General features: G+C 38.6%; 1 protein-coding gene across 1 annotated transcript; it reads right to left on the bottom strand.

The window, feature by feature from the left end:
• Positions 1 to 1,054: 1,054 nt before the first annotated feature.
• On the bottom strand, positions 1,055 to 3,178 carry LOC306846986 (transcriptional repressor scratch 1-like). Its single transcript, XM_079380719.1, has 2 exons — positions 2,874 to 3,178; positions 1,055 to 2,190 (listed from the first exon to the last, which is right to left on the bottom strand). Exons 1-2 carry the CDS (start codon positions 2,986 to 2,988, stop codon positions 1,478 to 1,480), a joined length of 828 nt encoding a protein of 275 aa, XP_079236845.1. The 5' UTR covers positions 2,989 to 3,178; the 3' UTR covers positions 1,055 to 1,477.
• Between the last annotated feature and the right edge of the window lie 13,108 nt (positions 3,179 to 16,286).

The raw sequence follows: 16,286 nt of genomic DNA, 5'->3' as shown, positions 1-16,286 counted from the left end.
CGCTCGCTGACACATTATGCACGCTGCATGCACCACAAACCTTGCGTCACCAAACTGACGTCATCACACGCTTACTCAACCGAGTTGCATGCATCGCTCTGAATCAGCACGTTTCGAGCTTCAGCAGTGGACGGTTCTCGGAGTGTGACTGAAACAAACAGGACCACAAACACGTAGTTACTTATTGGTTCTTTATTATGAAGTGAGAAAATGCCCGGTGTCATTTGTGCTTTACATTGTTCAAATGCTGGGGGAAAAAACCCAGGGAACAGAAGTCCAGAAATAAGTTCATTTGATTCTTTACAGCTTGTAGAAATATTCAATTCCAAAGGATTATTTACAAGGCGTCTTGCATTAAACAGTTAGTTCTCCATGTCCGTAAATACAAAAACAGAGGTTTGACTAATACAAGACCTGTCTACCTGAATTGCTAAGGTTTGTGCTACTATTTTTGTTGTTTTTCTTCTTCAAAAAAAGTCGTAAATGTTCTCAAAGAAGTGCTTTTCAAAGATCAATCTGCTGTGTCCAACTGTCCATGTTGCAGTAGGATCTCCTACAACAGCGTTTCCAGGTTTAGCGCCGTTCATATCCGCAGATTTGGAGCAAATGATCCGGATTGCGCGCAAAGCTGTCCGTTCCGCAGCGCATGCGCCTACGTTCTAAAACTACGTTATTAAATAAGAGGCAGGCAGTGCATAACCACTTACAAAAGGACCCTATATCCCTTCCCCTCCCCGTCCCGTGGAAGTATCCGCTAATACTACTCTGGCATTTCCCTGATATTTAACTTCTGAACGACTACTGATAGTATTGGATAGAATCCTGGTTAAAAATGCTATAGTTATTACTCGTTTTAGCTTTTAAAAATACCATGCATTATTGCTCTATTCTTCATCATGACTCCCGAGAAATATTGCCGACAGATGCTATCTAGGTTTTGGCAAAAAATCCAAAGCTTCATAAAATTGGCATAGATTTCATTAGTAGTAGTGTTTTTGTTTTTTCCTTTTTCTTCTTCTTCTTCTTCTTTGTTTTTTTTGTTTTTTGTTTTTTTTGCATGCAACAAATTTATAAAGTGGCAACCAAAAATGAGATATTCAGAAAGTGGCAAATGCTTTGGCATATTGATGACGAAGGCTTGGCAACTGAACAACAAATTAAAGTGCAAATTAACAGTTCGTAGAAAATAAATATATAAATACATAAGTTAATGAATAAATAGTTTTACCTCAATGCTGAACACTTTTGTGGCCACTGCAGCAGTACAATATTATCCAATACTTAGAAAAGGTTTGACCTTTCGAGAGAAACAAAGACATTTTCAATGTCCTCTGAGTTTTGGCAAAAACAAGTGAAATTTAGGCTCTGAATACATGAACAGCGGGAGAAAGAGTACACTTAGAAAAGAAAAGTTAAGGTACATGCGATTAATCCTCCAAGATGATGTTGTTGTTGTTGTTGTTGTGCTGTCATCCATTCACACTTCCATTGGGCTCAAAGGAGCAAATGCTCCCTTGAAGCAGGCCGACTCGTAGTGCTTGTTCAGGTAGGACTTTAGAGCAAAGGTCTTGTTGCATCTCTTGCACTTGTAGTGCTTAAAGGCCGAGTGTGTCTGCATATGGGCTCGCAGGTTCGAGCGATCGGCGAACGCCTTTCCGCAGTGCGCACATCCGAAGGGCTTCTCGCCCGTGTGTGAGCGCATGTGTCCCTGTAAAAGCCAAGGCCTGCTGAAGGCCTTCTCGCATATGTCACACTTGTGCTTGAGGTCGTGGGTCAACAAATGCATGGCCATGGCAGGCATGGAGACGTATACCTTCCCGCAGGTGGGACACTTCTTGGCCATTTTGCTGTCCATGCTGCGGTGCGTCTGCTTGTGTCTGCTCAAGTTGGAAGACGTGGCATATGTCTTTCCACACTCATTGCACGTGTGCCGCTGAAGGGTCCTGGGGCTGCTGATGGCTTTTCTCCTCGACCTCCCGTCCGTGATGAAGAAGGCGTCCACCGTGTAGCCCTCGCTGACTGCGTTGTCTCCGTTGATGTAGCCCGAAGAGATCTCTGACTGCGGGCTGTCGGGCTGGTCCGAATCCGGCGCTCCATAGTCGCTGTAGATGGGTTCGGGCGAGGGCACTTTGATGCCGTTGTCGCTCTCGCCATCGTACGGTGCCGGGGTCATGTAGTCGCTGATGTAGCCTGTGAGGGGGAAGGCGATGCAACAGTTCCTGTTACTTCAGCTCATTTAGGGGAACCCAGACGCAATTACTTTTTCTACATTAACCCTCACGCGCGTGCAAAAAAATAAAAAAATCAATAGCGCTCCATTTCAATTAGCGTGGCAACCCATTTAAACACAATGGCGAGGAGAATGATATCGCTCCGGTTATAATTGCATTTGCAGTATTTATAGAAATTGTGCAGAATTAGGTCGATGTGTACCGAATGCACAAAAGATATTACCCTGTAACCCCCAGATGCATGCATGAATATTCCATAAACGTCTGCTTATGCAACTATATGCAAAGCGCAGGTTATGTAGAGCGTGAATAATAACGTGAAACATGATCAAGCGTTCCCTTAATAGACTGCGCGCGTTGATAATTCACGTTATGATAACTCTCGGTGCAAATGTGAAGTACTTGTTGCTAACGCTGCGTTTTGTGAAATAAAATGCGCCTGAAAGCGAGTTGAATGCGTGCTTGAAAGAGCGCAACACCTGAAATGTGCCGACTCGACAAAAACTGATGCGCCTCGCAGTGTTGAATACAATGTGACCGTGGGTCAACTACACGAGGCTGCGATTATAAACCATCAAACGTCAACATACATGCACTTGCCCTTGCTCAAACACGATCTGGATGTCAAATAAATGTGATTACCTTTCTCATGAAAGCGCAGGCTGAGGTCTGCCCTGGATCTGCCATAGGAGCTCTCCAAATCAGCGGATGAGAAATCATCAAGCTTAACCTTTTTGACCAGGAAAGACCTTGGCATGTTTTACGGTGAAGGGGAAAAGCACTCGTCCGCCGGTCGAATCGCTCGCTTTCCTCATGCAACGCTGGGGCAAAACGCGTATTTTAGTATCGTTCCTCTTCGGTAATGCCAAGATTCGGATGCCAGTGCAGGGTTGTGTTGATGCAGCGCGACGCTGCGATGCTCTCGGCAGAAATGCAACTTCAGCACTGGACAGCTCCCGTTCGGCGGCGCGCGTTCAGCACTGGACAGCTCCGCTCCGCTGCGCGCTCTGTTCTCTTTCTTTCTTTTCCGCTCTCTTTAGTTCCGCTGGGACCCTTCACGACGATCGTATCTTCCAGGTTAGGCCTTTAAGTTTAAACTAACTAGTCATCTAGTTTCCGAGATGCTTTTCTACCCCTAAAGACACAGAAAGGACAGTGAAACAGCTGAGTCTGCGTCAGCCTGTTCGCTCTCCTCTCTCCTGCTTTATCTCTCAGCTGTTCCGTCTGAAGGCGTCGGGCTTTCTGAAGTCTGTTGATCAGCTGTTGGGATTTATATGGCTGCGATCAGGTGGGAAATGAAGATGGAAGTACTTAATTTAATCCATAAAAAAATCTCCCGGGACCAACATTGAACTGGATGTCTTAATGACGCTGTGAGACGTGCACGCCTTCTCCAGATTTTTCTCAAAGCCTGAAATGAGACAGAATGATTTATTTATATCACACATCAGTTCGGTTTTCATAAATGAAACGTTTTAGTTTTTTTATATATAAATTGATAGTTTTATGTAACCTTTTAACTTAAACCCCCTTTCTAGATAACACCTAATAAATTTAAATAATTTAGGTTATTAGAATAAATAAGTACAAAATAATCTTCCATGCAAATGTTTGTAATCAATTAATCATTTTGTTTGGCAGATGTTGTTGTTTTGCACTTCATTTGTAACATTGTTAAGTTACAAAACCTGCCCTCCCGCGCTGCGTTTTCGGGCGCTGCTTCTGCCGCGAACCACTAAATCAAATATTTGGCTGTGGCTTCAGGCTTTCAGGTCATTCTTTTACATCACGGTGTATAAACCAATGGCTCTCTTTTCATGCAAATCACACGAATTGGGTACCAGAAGGTCCGTTTCCTCAATGATTCCAGTAGGAGCCATATGTCCGCAATTAACGTGGATCCTGGAGCTGTAGTACACACTGTTGTCTGACATCGTGTTCTCATTGTTCACTCCTTCAATGGGACGAATAAGGACGTCCCACAGTAGGATTGTCGTTTCACAAACATTCAGACTCGGAGAGAAAGCGTTATAGTGATAGATGCTGCTTTGCACTCGTGTCTGTGGAGACTAGAGGGTCATTATACATTGTTAATTTTCTCATTTAGGGCACGCAAATCTTTCGCCCACTAAGATGCACTGCATGCACGCATTGCAATTTCACTGCAGTCCTACAGTAAGACGCAGGTAGTGAAATAAATAGAGGCAGGAAGTAAAATAAATAAATTAATTAATTAATAGATAGATAGATAGATAGATAGATAGATAGATAGATAGATAGATAGATAGATAGATAGATAGATAGATAGATAGATATACTTCAAGATTAGATTTAGATGCAACTTCAAGATTTTTTTAATAAAACACTGTCAACTAAAAAATAAAGGAAATATAGGGATTAAAGACCAAATGCAATCTTCTCTATATATTTTCTGTCCATTGAATCATTAAAATGTGGCCCAAAAATGTCTTCCTCGTGGAAAATGGGGCTAAAAAACATTTATTTTACACACATGTAAATGAGGGACAAAAATGGCTCTCGTTTCATAGAATGACCCTTAGGTTGATTCCACATTAATGCGCATGCATGTGTGTAACAGTATCACGAGCATGCAGTGAGTATGTAGGACACTGTTGCACAGCAGTTGACATTCCCAAGTGCGCGGAGAGGACGGCAGCAGCAGCAGCCCACGGCGACCTGACGTGTTTATGGGGGGAGAAGGACGTTCGCGCACGGAGGCTTCTCAGGAAGTGCTGACATCAGCTGGAAAAACACAGGCGAAAATATTGAAGTGCGCCTCATTTGCATAATAATAGTCTACGGTGTGTTGAGACACACTGAACAAACGTCTCATCGGAGTTGAAATCAAAAGAACTTCATTGACATTTAATTCTCACGCATGCCGTTTTCAATGAGACCGATTCAAATCAGTACACAAGGCACTTCTGGAGCAAGCTGTAAAGGACACGTGGAAGGTCAAAGACAGGATATTGTAGAAGCACACTATTTACTTCTGTACTTCAACCCTCAAACGTCTACTTTTTTTATATATATTCTCATGAAGTATCTTTTCATTTGATGCTCCTTTGAACATGTGAACTAATTGCACACATTTAGTTTAGCTATATTTCATGGGGTGTTCAGGTTAATAATAATATTACATCAAAAACATTTTTCATTTCTTTATTTTCTATGCATGTAAGGTCATGAACATATGTTAATGTTCAGATGCAGATTTAATGAAAAAAAAGGCAAGCCATATTTCAGTCAACCCTGACCCTAAAAGAAAACTGAAATGATCATGTTTTAGTTTTACTTAATAATTTTTTCTAACTGAGCACATCCTGGTTTTGTTAGCTTTAGCAACCAATTTATGATTCTACCTGTGCACAAGAACACAAATACTATCTAAATTATCTTATAAATGTATTTTTATTGACCAAACACTGGTTTTATAAAGAATATGCATATAATTGCATTATTATGGAAGCCTTTTTCTACTACAGGATGAAAAATAAAATACGTCGTTGCAACTTATCTCACAAATTTACACTTTTTTTAGTTTACATCTTGCATTTCTGAGTTCATGTCTTGCAATTCTATGAAAAAGTCGCAATATCTAGTTTATATTTCACAGTTCTGAGTTGTCTTGCAGTTCTGAGAAGAAAAAAGTCAGAATTGTGAGATATAAACTCAGAATTGAAAGGAAAAAAGTGATTGTGAGAATAAATGTTGTAATTGTATCTAGGGAAACAAACTTCTATACATATTTGACACTAATATACATATATGCTTTCATATACTGTATGCTTTAAGAAAAAACAGACATCTGCCTTGCATACTTATGTGGACCTCCAAAAAATTAGTTACCCTCATGTTGTTTCAAACATGTATGACTTTATTTCAAATAATATTAGACCCCTGACTTTTTTCAAAATATCTTATACTGTGCTGCACAGAAGAAAGAAAGTAATGCAGGTTTGAAACGACATACAGCTCTTGACTGTAAAAATGTTTTGCCAGGTACCCTAAATGAATTGAACTAGTTATATTCAAGTCAATAATATGATTTAATTTGACCGAATCAGCCTGGAGATGTAATTTCCATAGGTCAGATCAGGTAAAAATAGCTCTTTAAGGTCACACCTGCACTTTTTCCAGAGAAAAAGAACATCAGATGGATGGATGAAGCCATCATATACCGCTGAAAAGCTGACAAAAGAAAAAAATAAGGTTAAACTCACAGCTTCAGACGATACAGGAAAATGTCACAATCTATTTCGACAGTCATGCGTTCATACAATCACAAGTTATTGCACCATCTATCTCTCCTACCAAAGCATATGTGCGAACACACACACACACACACACTTCTGCAGAGCGCCACTCTTGTTCTCATGAGGGTTTGTCGGCTGAGACCCGATGCCCCTTTGCATCTGCCACGGCCGGCCGGTGACATTGATGGGAAGATTCAGGCTTAGCAGATGCCCTCCACCTCTCGCGCTCTGATTACAGGATCATATAGAAAATCTGCATTAAAAGGATGTATTGTGCTTCTTTAGACAAGCTGTTCAGCAAAATCTGCATTCAATGATAGATAGATAGATAGATAGATAGATAGATAGATAGATAGATAGATAGATAGATAGATAGATAGATAGATAGATAGATAGATAGATAGATAGATAGATAGATAGATAGATAGATAGATAGATAGATAGATAGATAGATAGAACTGGAAGAATAAACATTATCAATAATAGTAAACATTACAATCTGAACAATGTTTCACAATGTTTCACAATGTAAAAAAAAGGAATGATGTGCAATAATCACATTAAGTCGATTACAAAAGAAAAGAAATGCTGTAATGCCTGGAGCTGTATCCTACGACACTTTAACACAGGAAAAAAATGATTTTGGTTTCCCAGTTTCAGAGAACATTGGAATTTATTTGGGGTTATGAGAAACTCAAAGATTGTGTGTATTGCACTGAACTCACAATAAGCCCATTACATGAACGTTATTGGTACAGTAATTGTCTGTTGAAAAAATACAATGAACACTGTTCTTGTGAAAGAATAATAGAGAGCGGTGCAAAAAAAGAAATGCTTAGACATCAATATTTTAGCTTTATTTTAGGATAATTCAAGCCAAATTCAGACATAGCGGTATTATTACCGAGCAAACATCTTATGAATAAAGCACAATTGTTTCATAAACGTATGCTTATGGCTCTGGCGCTGAGGAGAATAGCAGTCTCTACAACAGCTCCCGGTATATCCGGAAGAACATTCCATCTGGGAAGTTGCTTTGTCAGCAAGCTGACACATTGAAGTGATCGGAAGGATCATCAAAAGTTATAAAGACCTCAGAAGAGTTTTTGTCTTTTGAATAGATGGGACTCTTCTGATTCATTCTGCTGAATGCAGCGTTTTCTTTGGCGAATCAATGCAGGCGAAACAAATCATGTCAAGTTCATTGTCACTTCTCTTTTAAAGCCCATTTCAGAAAGTCTTCTTTAATCAAAAGTCATGTGAGATTGAAAAGTCATATTTATGAGACAATCAAAATGGTAGTAAAAACTTTTATGACTTTTATCTCATAATTTCAACGTTTTGTCAATTTTTTTTTCTTATAATTTAAACTTTTGATCTCATTATTGACTTTATATCTCATACTAAGCCATAATTATGAAATGTAAAAATTATGACAAGTTTAATTTTATAATTATGACTTCTTATTTCAGAAATTATGACAGTCATAATTATTATACAAAATAATAAACAAATTGATATACCAAGTCATAAATAATTATGACCTTATCTCAAAATTTCAACCTTTTATTTCATAATTTTGAGATAAAAGGTAAAAATATTGTCACAATTATGAGATAGAAAGAAATAAATTATGACAGTAAAAATAATTACATAAAAGCTAATTATTTTTAAAATTCAAATTTTTGTCATAATTTATTAATCGATTTCATCTCTTAATTTTTTATCTCATAATTGTCAAATTTTTCTCAATTATGACTATAATTTTAACTTAATCTCATAATAACTTAGTATATTAATTATGGTTATTCATCTGATAATTATAACATTTTATCTAATAATTATGGCAACTTTTTATCTAATAATTATGATTTAACTCAGCAATGGAAATGGGCTTCCATACTCCTCTTATTGAGGGGAAACAAATAAATGTGGTTTGTTTGAAACAAAAGGTCTTTTTTTATTATTGATTCATTATTTGTTTGTGGCAGTAGCTAAGGCATGTGTGGCGATGGGAACAAACTCCTAACATGACTTATTGAACTTCAACGTAGAACTTACTATCCTATACTAAGTCATCAGATTGAACAATTTATGCCTGGCAATGAAACAAATTAAAACAAGCTTTTGCAGTATAATGTGAAGGAAAGAAAAACAGGTACTGTATGTGTAGAAGCAGGTTCAAACTGCCCTCAGGCCTTTCATTTCCTCCTAATGGAGAGTTCAAACCTTAATCTCACAGGAACGTCACCCCTTCATCCAACGCTTCAGTGCTCATGAAGATAGGGAACCCTCCGTGGAGGACCTTTTGACCCGTACCCTCCTGACCCGCTACGCTCCAGTGGTCATTAGAGGGGAGGGGACTGCGGCCGCTCTCTCTTTCCCAGCATGCTCTGACAAGCGCATGCATACGCTCACACATGGGGCTTCTCTTGAGAAAATCAGCTATCAGTCTAATCTGTGTGGCTCAGGAGGCTCGAGAGACATTAATCTTATTTGTCATAACCGGTCTCTGGGGAACAGACCCCACCGGCCCGACCCACGGCCCCAACTGGAGGGGAAAGGGGGGCGCGCCACAGGAAACCCCATATCGCACCCGTGCAGTCCCTGAAGCTAATTAGATGTGAGAGTTAAAGAAACTACGAGGGGGACAAAGGCGACTTTATGTAGATTCCCGTTTCGTTTTGGCCCTTCTGAGAGCAAACGGAGAAGATTAAGAAAACGGGAGTGTGTGGACAGGCTGATAAACCTGCTTCGGCTCAGGAGCTTCAGACGGGCGTGGATATATTTGTCAACTGGCTTGTTATTTTGGTCGGTTCCAAACATGCTGATTTGAAAGAGTTCCTAAAACCTTAAACATTAAAGCTGTCTAATGCAGTAGCTCTCAACTGGTGGGTCACGACCCAAAAATTAATCACAGTTCCCTCCTGAAGTGTCATGGACAGCAGGAACTACAACTAAACTCAAATAATAAAATGCAACTAATCTTATATTCATGCATAGTTAAAGTACTAAAATATATTTAAACTAAAAACTAAATTGGATGCAACATGAACATGCCCTCATTCTCAAGAATCATGAATAAACTACACAATTCAGAATCAGATACATTTGCAACTCAATGAATTCCTGCAGCTCAAACAGCAGAGCATGGGACGAGCAACACTAACGTCATGGGTTTGATTCCAATTAAATGCAAACACTGACAGAAACATGTATATAACTTGAATGCAATTTAAATAACTTTGGATGAAAGTGTCTGCCAAATGCATAAATGTAAGTGAGGATAAACATGGTTTTCTGCCATATAATATGTGACCCTGGACCACAAAACCAGTCATAAGGGTACATTTTTCGAAATTGAGATTTATACTTTATATATATATAACTTCTTTCCATTGGTGTATGGTTTGTTAGGATCTGACAATATTTGGCCGAGATACAACTATTTGAAAATCTGTAATCTGAGGGTGCAAGACCAATTTTGTCAATTTTGACTTTTCTCTCATAATTATGTTTTTTTTTTAATCTCATAATTGCTTTTTGTGTCATACAGTAATTATGACTTTTGACTTAGTATCTCATAATCATGACTGTTTTGTCATAACTGAACAAAACCTTAACTCTAAGTACACCATTCAAATGGAAGAAATCTTTAAAGCAAATAAGAAAGACATTTCAGTGTTTGATTTAGGATTTTCATTTTTGTTGACTTTTATGTGATAAACAATTGGGTTCCAACTAAAACAATATTGTTCCTCAAGCAAAACCAAACGCACTGACCTAATAAACGTTACAGAACTAAAAACCAGTAACATTACTCAGTGTGGCGCACACAACAGTTGAAGACAACCAACAGTGGCAGCCGACAATTTGAGCCGAACATGGCCGGAGGCTGAGGACAGTTAAGACCTCTTCTGTTCTGTGACCTTTAATTGGGACAATGCCGCGTCCACGGCTCTCTTTGTCTTTCGGCTTGCAGAGGCATCATTAAGGCGGTGTGTGGGCGCAGAACCGAAGCCAGCACTGTCATTGTCATTAGCAGAGTCCGGTGGAAGATGTGTGAAGACATCCAGGCCACTGCGTTCAATGAAGAACAAATAAAGAGAGCAGGACAAAGGAAGGCCAACTGGTAAATTGAGGGTACACATGTGGAGCGGGGAACTCTAACCTGTTTTACATAGAGCCAATCAACAGGGGAATAGAGCGGATTAGCATTTTTATTGCACAGCGAAAAGCCCCAGCATCCTGGTGCGCGCCATCCTCCTCCCTCCCTCCGTCGTGTCACCTGTCCCATGCCTCCGAGGCTCTGGGTTGGCGACGCGCCCCTGGCTTTCGCTCAAACACACGCTGTTTGTGTGTGCACCTGTGCTGCCGCTTGTGTAAACGTGAGCACGTGTGGCATGCGTGCAAATCATGCATGTGTACGAGACATGGGTGATTTGTGAATAACATAAATTTATCTTCCCTGAGGAAATTAATTTTACTCTTTTGTAGCTCTGGAGGTTTCAATTAAGTAATGAAGTCTCAGATGTGTCTCCTTCTGAGAAATAAAAACAGAAACAAGTGAGTCAGTTGTTGAGTACAGAGCAATAAAAATGAATGTGAAATATGATAAGAAGGATTTATTGAACTAACTGTGCCAATATATCAAAGTCTGCAGTAAAAAGAGATCTCATATAAACTCAAACATTTCTCATCAAAAGATCTAAGCTGCTCTTTGCATTCATTTTATAGCTCTATACTCATTTGTGTGTCTTTTTATTTCTTTAAGGAATTTAAGGAGAAACATCTAAGACAGAGTTGATGATTTAATGAATCAGAAGTTAGAATCTACTGAACTGTCAAAGAGCAACCTCTGAATAATACAAATTTTAGCATGTAAATATTTACAACTCAGTGTGGTCATATTATATAAAGATGTATTTTTGGCAGTTTATGCATTTGGGAGATGCTTTATCCAAAGTAACTTACAGTACATTACGTTATCAGTTCTTGCATTCCTTGGGAATCGAGCTCAAAACCCTGGTGTTAATTGTTAGTACCTTGCTCTATTGTATGAACTTCACGAATCTTGTGAGATAAGTGAATGATGTTATTTTCTTTATATTACCAGATATCCATTTAATTGCTTTCTCTTAACACTAATAAACTGAATATAATCAGTCCTATACACATTTAAACAAATGAGCCAACTGTTGTCATAATAGCCAGTCAACCAAACTTTTCGAGTATCTACAGTAGGTGCAAGCTAATTTCCAACAAATATTTCCTGTTAAATCAATGTCTGATGAGGGATATTTCAGTATACTAACCTGAAAAACTAATTCCTTGAAAATATTTCAGCAATCCCGTCGTGTGTTTGTACTTGCCTTTAGGTATCCCAAGCAATGCCCGACTCTCGAATGAATCTGTTTGCAGTCGATTCTTTTCAATGAATCAGTCAAACGGCTTCGCAAGACGATTCGGGATCCATTCTGAATCGCACGACTTTAGTTGAGTGTATGGAAGTCAACAAGAACGAATCATTTGCTTAAAAGATTTGCTCGAAAATGCAGATTCGGTCACAAACAAAACATTCACTAATGTTGATACAGATGAGCTTACATAAAAAAGGAACGCTGGATAAACTGGATATTTACCAACAATATTAATGGAGACAAAACTTATAAGACAAATCCTGTCGTTTTTCATCAATTCCACACCTGCACGTGCTACAGGAAATTCATTTCAGTCCAATACACTATCAAAACACGAACAGTACATGAAGGCACTTAAAGTGGCAGTTTTTTTTCTTTTTCTTTTTCTTTTTTAAACAATTGGCTTCATGTATCATGTAAATACCATTGTAAATGAATGCATGCATCATTCAATACCATATTTCAATATGAAAGTGTAGTATTGCCATCTGGTACTATATTTGTATCATGGTAGCCTATTTATACAGTATGTTACTTTTATGAAAGATAAATTTGAAAACCTTCATTTAGCTTCATGTAATGTGAATTAAGTCTTTCATTTCCCATTTATGTTAATGATACTTTGTTGTATCATTGTTTATATTTATTTCAGTTTGTGATTCTGGATATTTATGAATGACATAGCATGCATTTCCAATGTCTTTCAAGCTTTTCTATGCACATTTGATTTGTTAGTAATAAAATTTAGGTCAACTTTGAGTGTTCCTCTGTGTTTCACTTTGGGTGCCAAATGAGGCAGGACTGGCATTGGTTGGCTAGTAGTGTATATATATACATATATATATATATAGAGAGAGAGAGAGAGAGGTGTGAAATTATTCTTATGTTTGTAGTATGTTTGGTCTTGGGAGAATGTAATGGGAATGTTTGAGACCTGTTGCAATAAAAAAACTGACACTTTTGAATGCAGACTTTGGTATCACAGCAAGTCTGACCTGTTGAAACCTCTTCTGAAATAATATATGAGGTGAAGATTGTGAGGTTAAAAGGCCCTTTTCCCATTGCTGCCTGGGAGAAACAATTGAGACATTAAAGAGATGTCATTTGTAAATGTTCTTTCCTACAGGTTCACACATCCTCTACCACCTGAGGAAGACACTGCGATGGAAACAGGCCCTGTTTTCAGCTAATCAGGTGTTGTGCTGCCCCTCGTCCTCTTCGTTTTCACCAACTTCTCTCCATTACGCTGTTGCTCGGGCTCTTGATGAGCCGTGCGCGTTCGAATCGAGTGTCTAGGTTGGAGGAAGATGGGGGCAGGGGGTTCAGTTGTTTAGCTGGACCCTGATGAGTCTCTTAGAGATGAAGTGACTGCTGTAGCATCAGTGTACTGCAGTCAGCAGAGGTTTGTGTGGCTCGAACAATCTCATTATGCCTTAAATGGGAGACGCAGAGTCTATCAGTGTCAGGAGACTGACATCAGATATGGGGAACGGGGGCGTCCGTGGCTCTCCATGCAAATAACCTTGCTTTCCTCCTCTCTGTTTGTCTCTCTTTCTTCAAAAATCTTCTGAGAGCATTAAGCTGCTGTTGATGCACTGGGTTTGTGTTTGAAATATATACGGGAATATATTTAATATAATTATGCATGCTCATTTCCCATATTTTTACATTTAAATAACATTTACCCTAATCTAGCGCTCAGTTAAAATGAATATTTATGGAATTTATTCATTGCTATTTAGCAAAAAATAATATTTATCTGAAAATGAATCCATTTTTCATAATGTACAAAAATGTAATATTGTATTATGTAGTGCTTTATATAAAGATTTACTTAGCTTTTAAATATGGTCTAGTAGTTTAGTGTAATATACAGTAGCAGTATTTAAAACGATTAATTCAATGATTAATGGCCATAACATGAAAAGTGAAATGATCGGCATATCCATATTGGACCGAATTTTAATATCCATGCATCCTTAAAAACTGATCCTGTCAGCGCCTAGGTGTATTTTCTGTTTTAGTGTGTGGTGAATTATTAGCATGACATTATTGAAATTCAGAAGACATTTGGAAACCAAATTGGAAAATTGTGTTGTTCAGCCTGTGTTATGTTGACAACCTCAAGCCTGTTTACCGACTGCAGCATAAGGCTGTTGAAACCTCGTTCAGTGAGTCAGAGTTAATTATCTAAGAGCCAGACTCTCATCTGATTGTTATGGTTTGATGCTCATCCATGTCTGTGTGCCAAACACAGAGCATGCAACACTCAAAAAGCTGAATTGTGCATGACCACAAACTCTGCCTAAAAACTGTCAACTGATTGCAAATTAAACTGAATTTATTGCATGATATGTCAGTTAACTGGTCAAATTAATCACAATTAACTGCTTATGTCAATATTTGTTGAAAAAGCATCAAATGAAGATTAATTTGATGCTTTTTACCCTCAGTAAACATTGATTAATTCATTAAGTTACATTATTCTGACAACTACGGCATTAAAATAGACAAAACTGATTTATAGTACACAAGCAGACATATATTTCCAGACACATATTTTGCTTCATGTCTTGCTGTTTTTTGGTATTTTGCACTTTATAAAACAATGCCAAGTTAAAAAGTAGATGAAAAACACATCTCAAGACCCTTGTGCTGTGCTCCATGCTGTTGAACTTATATTTTTGTGCATTACATTTTTCTATAATTAAAGGAATAATAATAATTCACCCAAAAAAGTTAGACTTTTTTATGGGAGGAAGTGTTATTATGCATTATATACTCATATTTTGATCAGAAGTGACAGTCTGAAGTTAAAATGCTTTAATTATTGATGTTTTTTTTTTTTTACAAACATGCAGCTTTTCGGTTCACAAGACATTGATGACTGGAGTGGTGTGGATTACTTGTGGGTTATTGTGGTGTTTTTATCAGTTGTTTGGACTCTCATTCTGACGGCACCCATTCACTGCACTCCTTTGGTGAGTGATCTATGAACAACAAACACATCTTGGATGGCCTAAGGGTGAGTACATTTTCAACAATTTCATTTTTGGGTGAACGGTTCCTTTAAATAAATGAACACATGGAATTGACAGCCCTAATAAAACTTGCACTCATCCATGTGTGTTAGTGTGTGTTCAATGTTTCAGCATGTGCGTGCATGTTTGTAAAATCGGGCTCTGTGTTGTCTCAGAGTGTTTTTCATTATCTGCCTCCGTATCATATGCTGGTCCCTGCGGAGGCGGCCTGCATGCCGTAACCAGTGATTTGGATGCAGAATGCAGGTCTGCAGCACTGCAGCTGCATGCTGTGCAAGGCCTGCGTGCTGTGCAGGGTTTTTGGCAGCGTGCATTGCTGTAAAACAGACGCACTTCACCTTGTGTCGCACCATCACACGCCCACAACTGTCAGGCACCGACGTCAAGGTTTTATGCCATCTGGAGCGAGATTTAGAGAGAGACAGAGACTAGTGCGTCACGGCTGATTCTAGTGTTCATCCAGACTGGCAGGTCAGGACAACTGATCATGTAAACTTGAGGTTTTATTGTCCTTTGCACTCTGAAAATCCAGTTTTATTGTTCAGAAGTTGCTCTTTTGTTGCTCAGGGGACGTAATGGAGTTCTCAGTTGTGTTTAAGTGTCAACTTTGTCTTTAAAGTTCCTCCTAAAAATTCTTTCAGAAATAAAAACAATAAACTCAAATGAGTCAATATACACCCAGTAAGAGTATATGAGAAATATTTGAATTCATATTGAGATTTCATTGTCAATTTTGGCATCTTTTGCAAATTGGAGCACAGTATACGACACTGTTGCGATCTCATCTGAAACTCTAGAGAAGAAATGTGAGATAACTGGGAATCTCAATTTTTTCTCCATTTAATTTCATAGCTGTCTAGGAGAAACAAATGAGACATTAAAAATATTTTTTTTTTGTCTGAGAGCAATTTTTGTTCCTCAGTTATTGTCAAGAGCTATTTTAGTAATTGGTGTCACGTGACGTGCTCATGAACCTAGTCGCACTTGAGTAGAGCTCCGTACGTTAGATTTTTTGTTTGTTTTGTTTTAAGTTTTATTCATTGGTTGTACTTTACCTGATGGCATGCAGTCGTAAACATCAGGAGTTGTCTCCGTCGGCTTCTCTGATTAAGAAGAAATCCAAGTCACCGAACTCAAGTGATATGATGGACGAGATGGCGAACACTGTTACACACTTTGAGGACATTCTAAGAACCGAGTTGACGGCGATGCAGAACGAGTTCGCTTCTCACATGTCAGTTGTTCAGTCACTATGCTCTAAACTGGATCTTCTTGCAGGGGAGATGGGAGAACAAAAGGTGTCGCAGATCACGATGT

The sequence above is a fragment of the Barbus barbus genome (assembly GCF_936440315.1).
Source record: "Barbus barbus genome assembly, chromosome: 27".
NCBI lineage: Eukaryota > Metazoa > Chordata > Actinopteri > Cypriniformes > Cyprinidae > Barbus > Barbus barbus.
Note: the sequence above shows the minus strand (reverse complement) of the source record. Positions and strands in the feature narration are given on the sequence as shown.

Excerpts from the sequence above, each read along its gene's own strand:
- LOC306846986 (XM_079380719.1), bottom strand. The coding sequence starts at position 2,988 with ATGCCAAGGTCTTTCCTGGTCAAAAAGGTTAAGCTTGATGATTTCTCA. Across the intron at positions 2,191-2,873 it reads CCTGCGCTTTCATGAGAAAG|GCTACATCAGCGACTACATG; the intron begins GTAATCACATTT and ends TCCCCCTCACAG.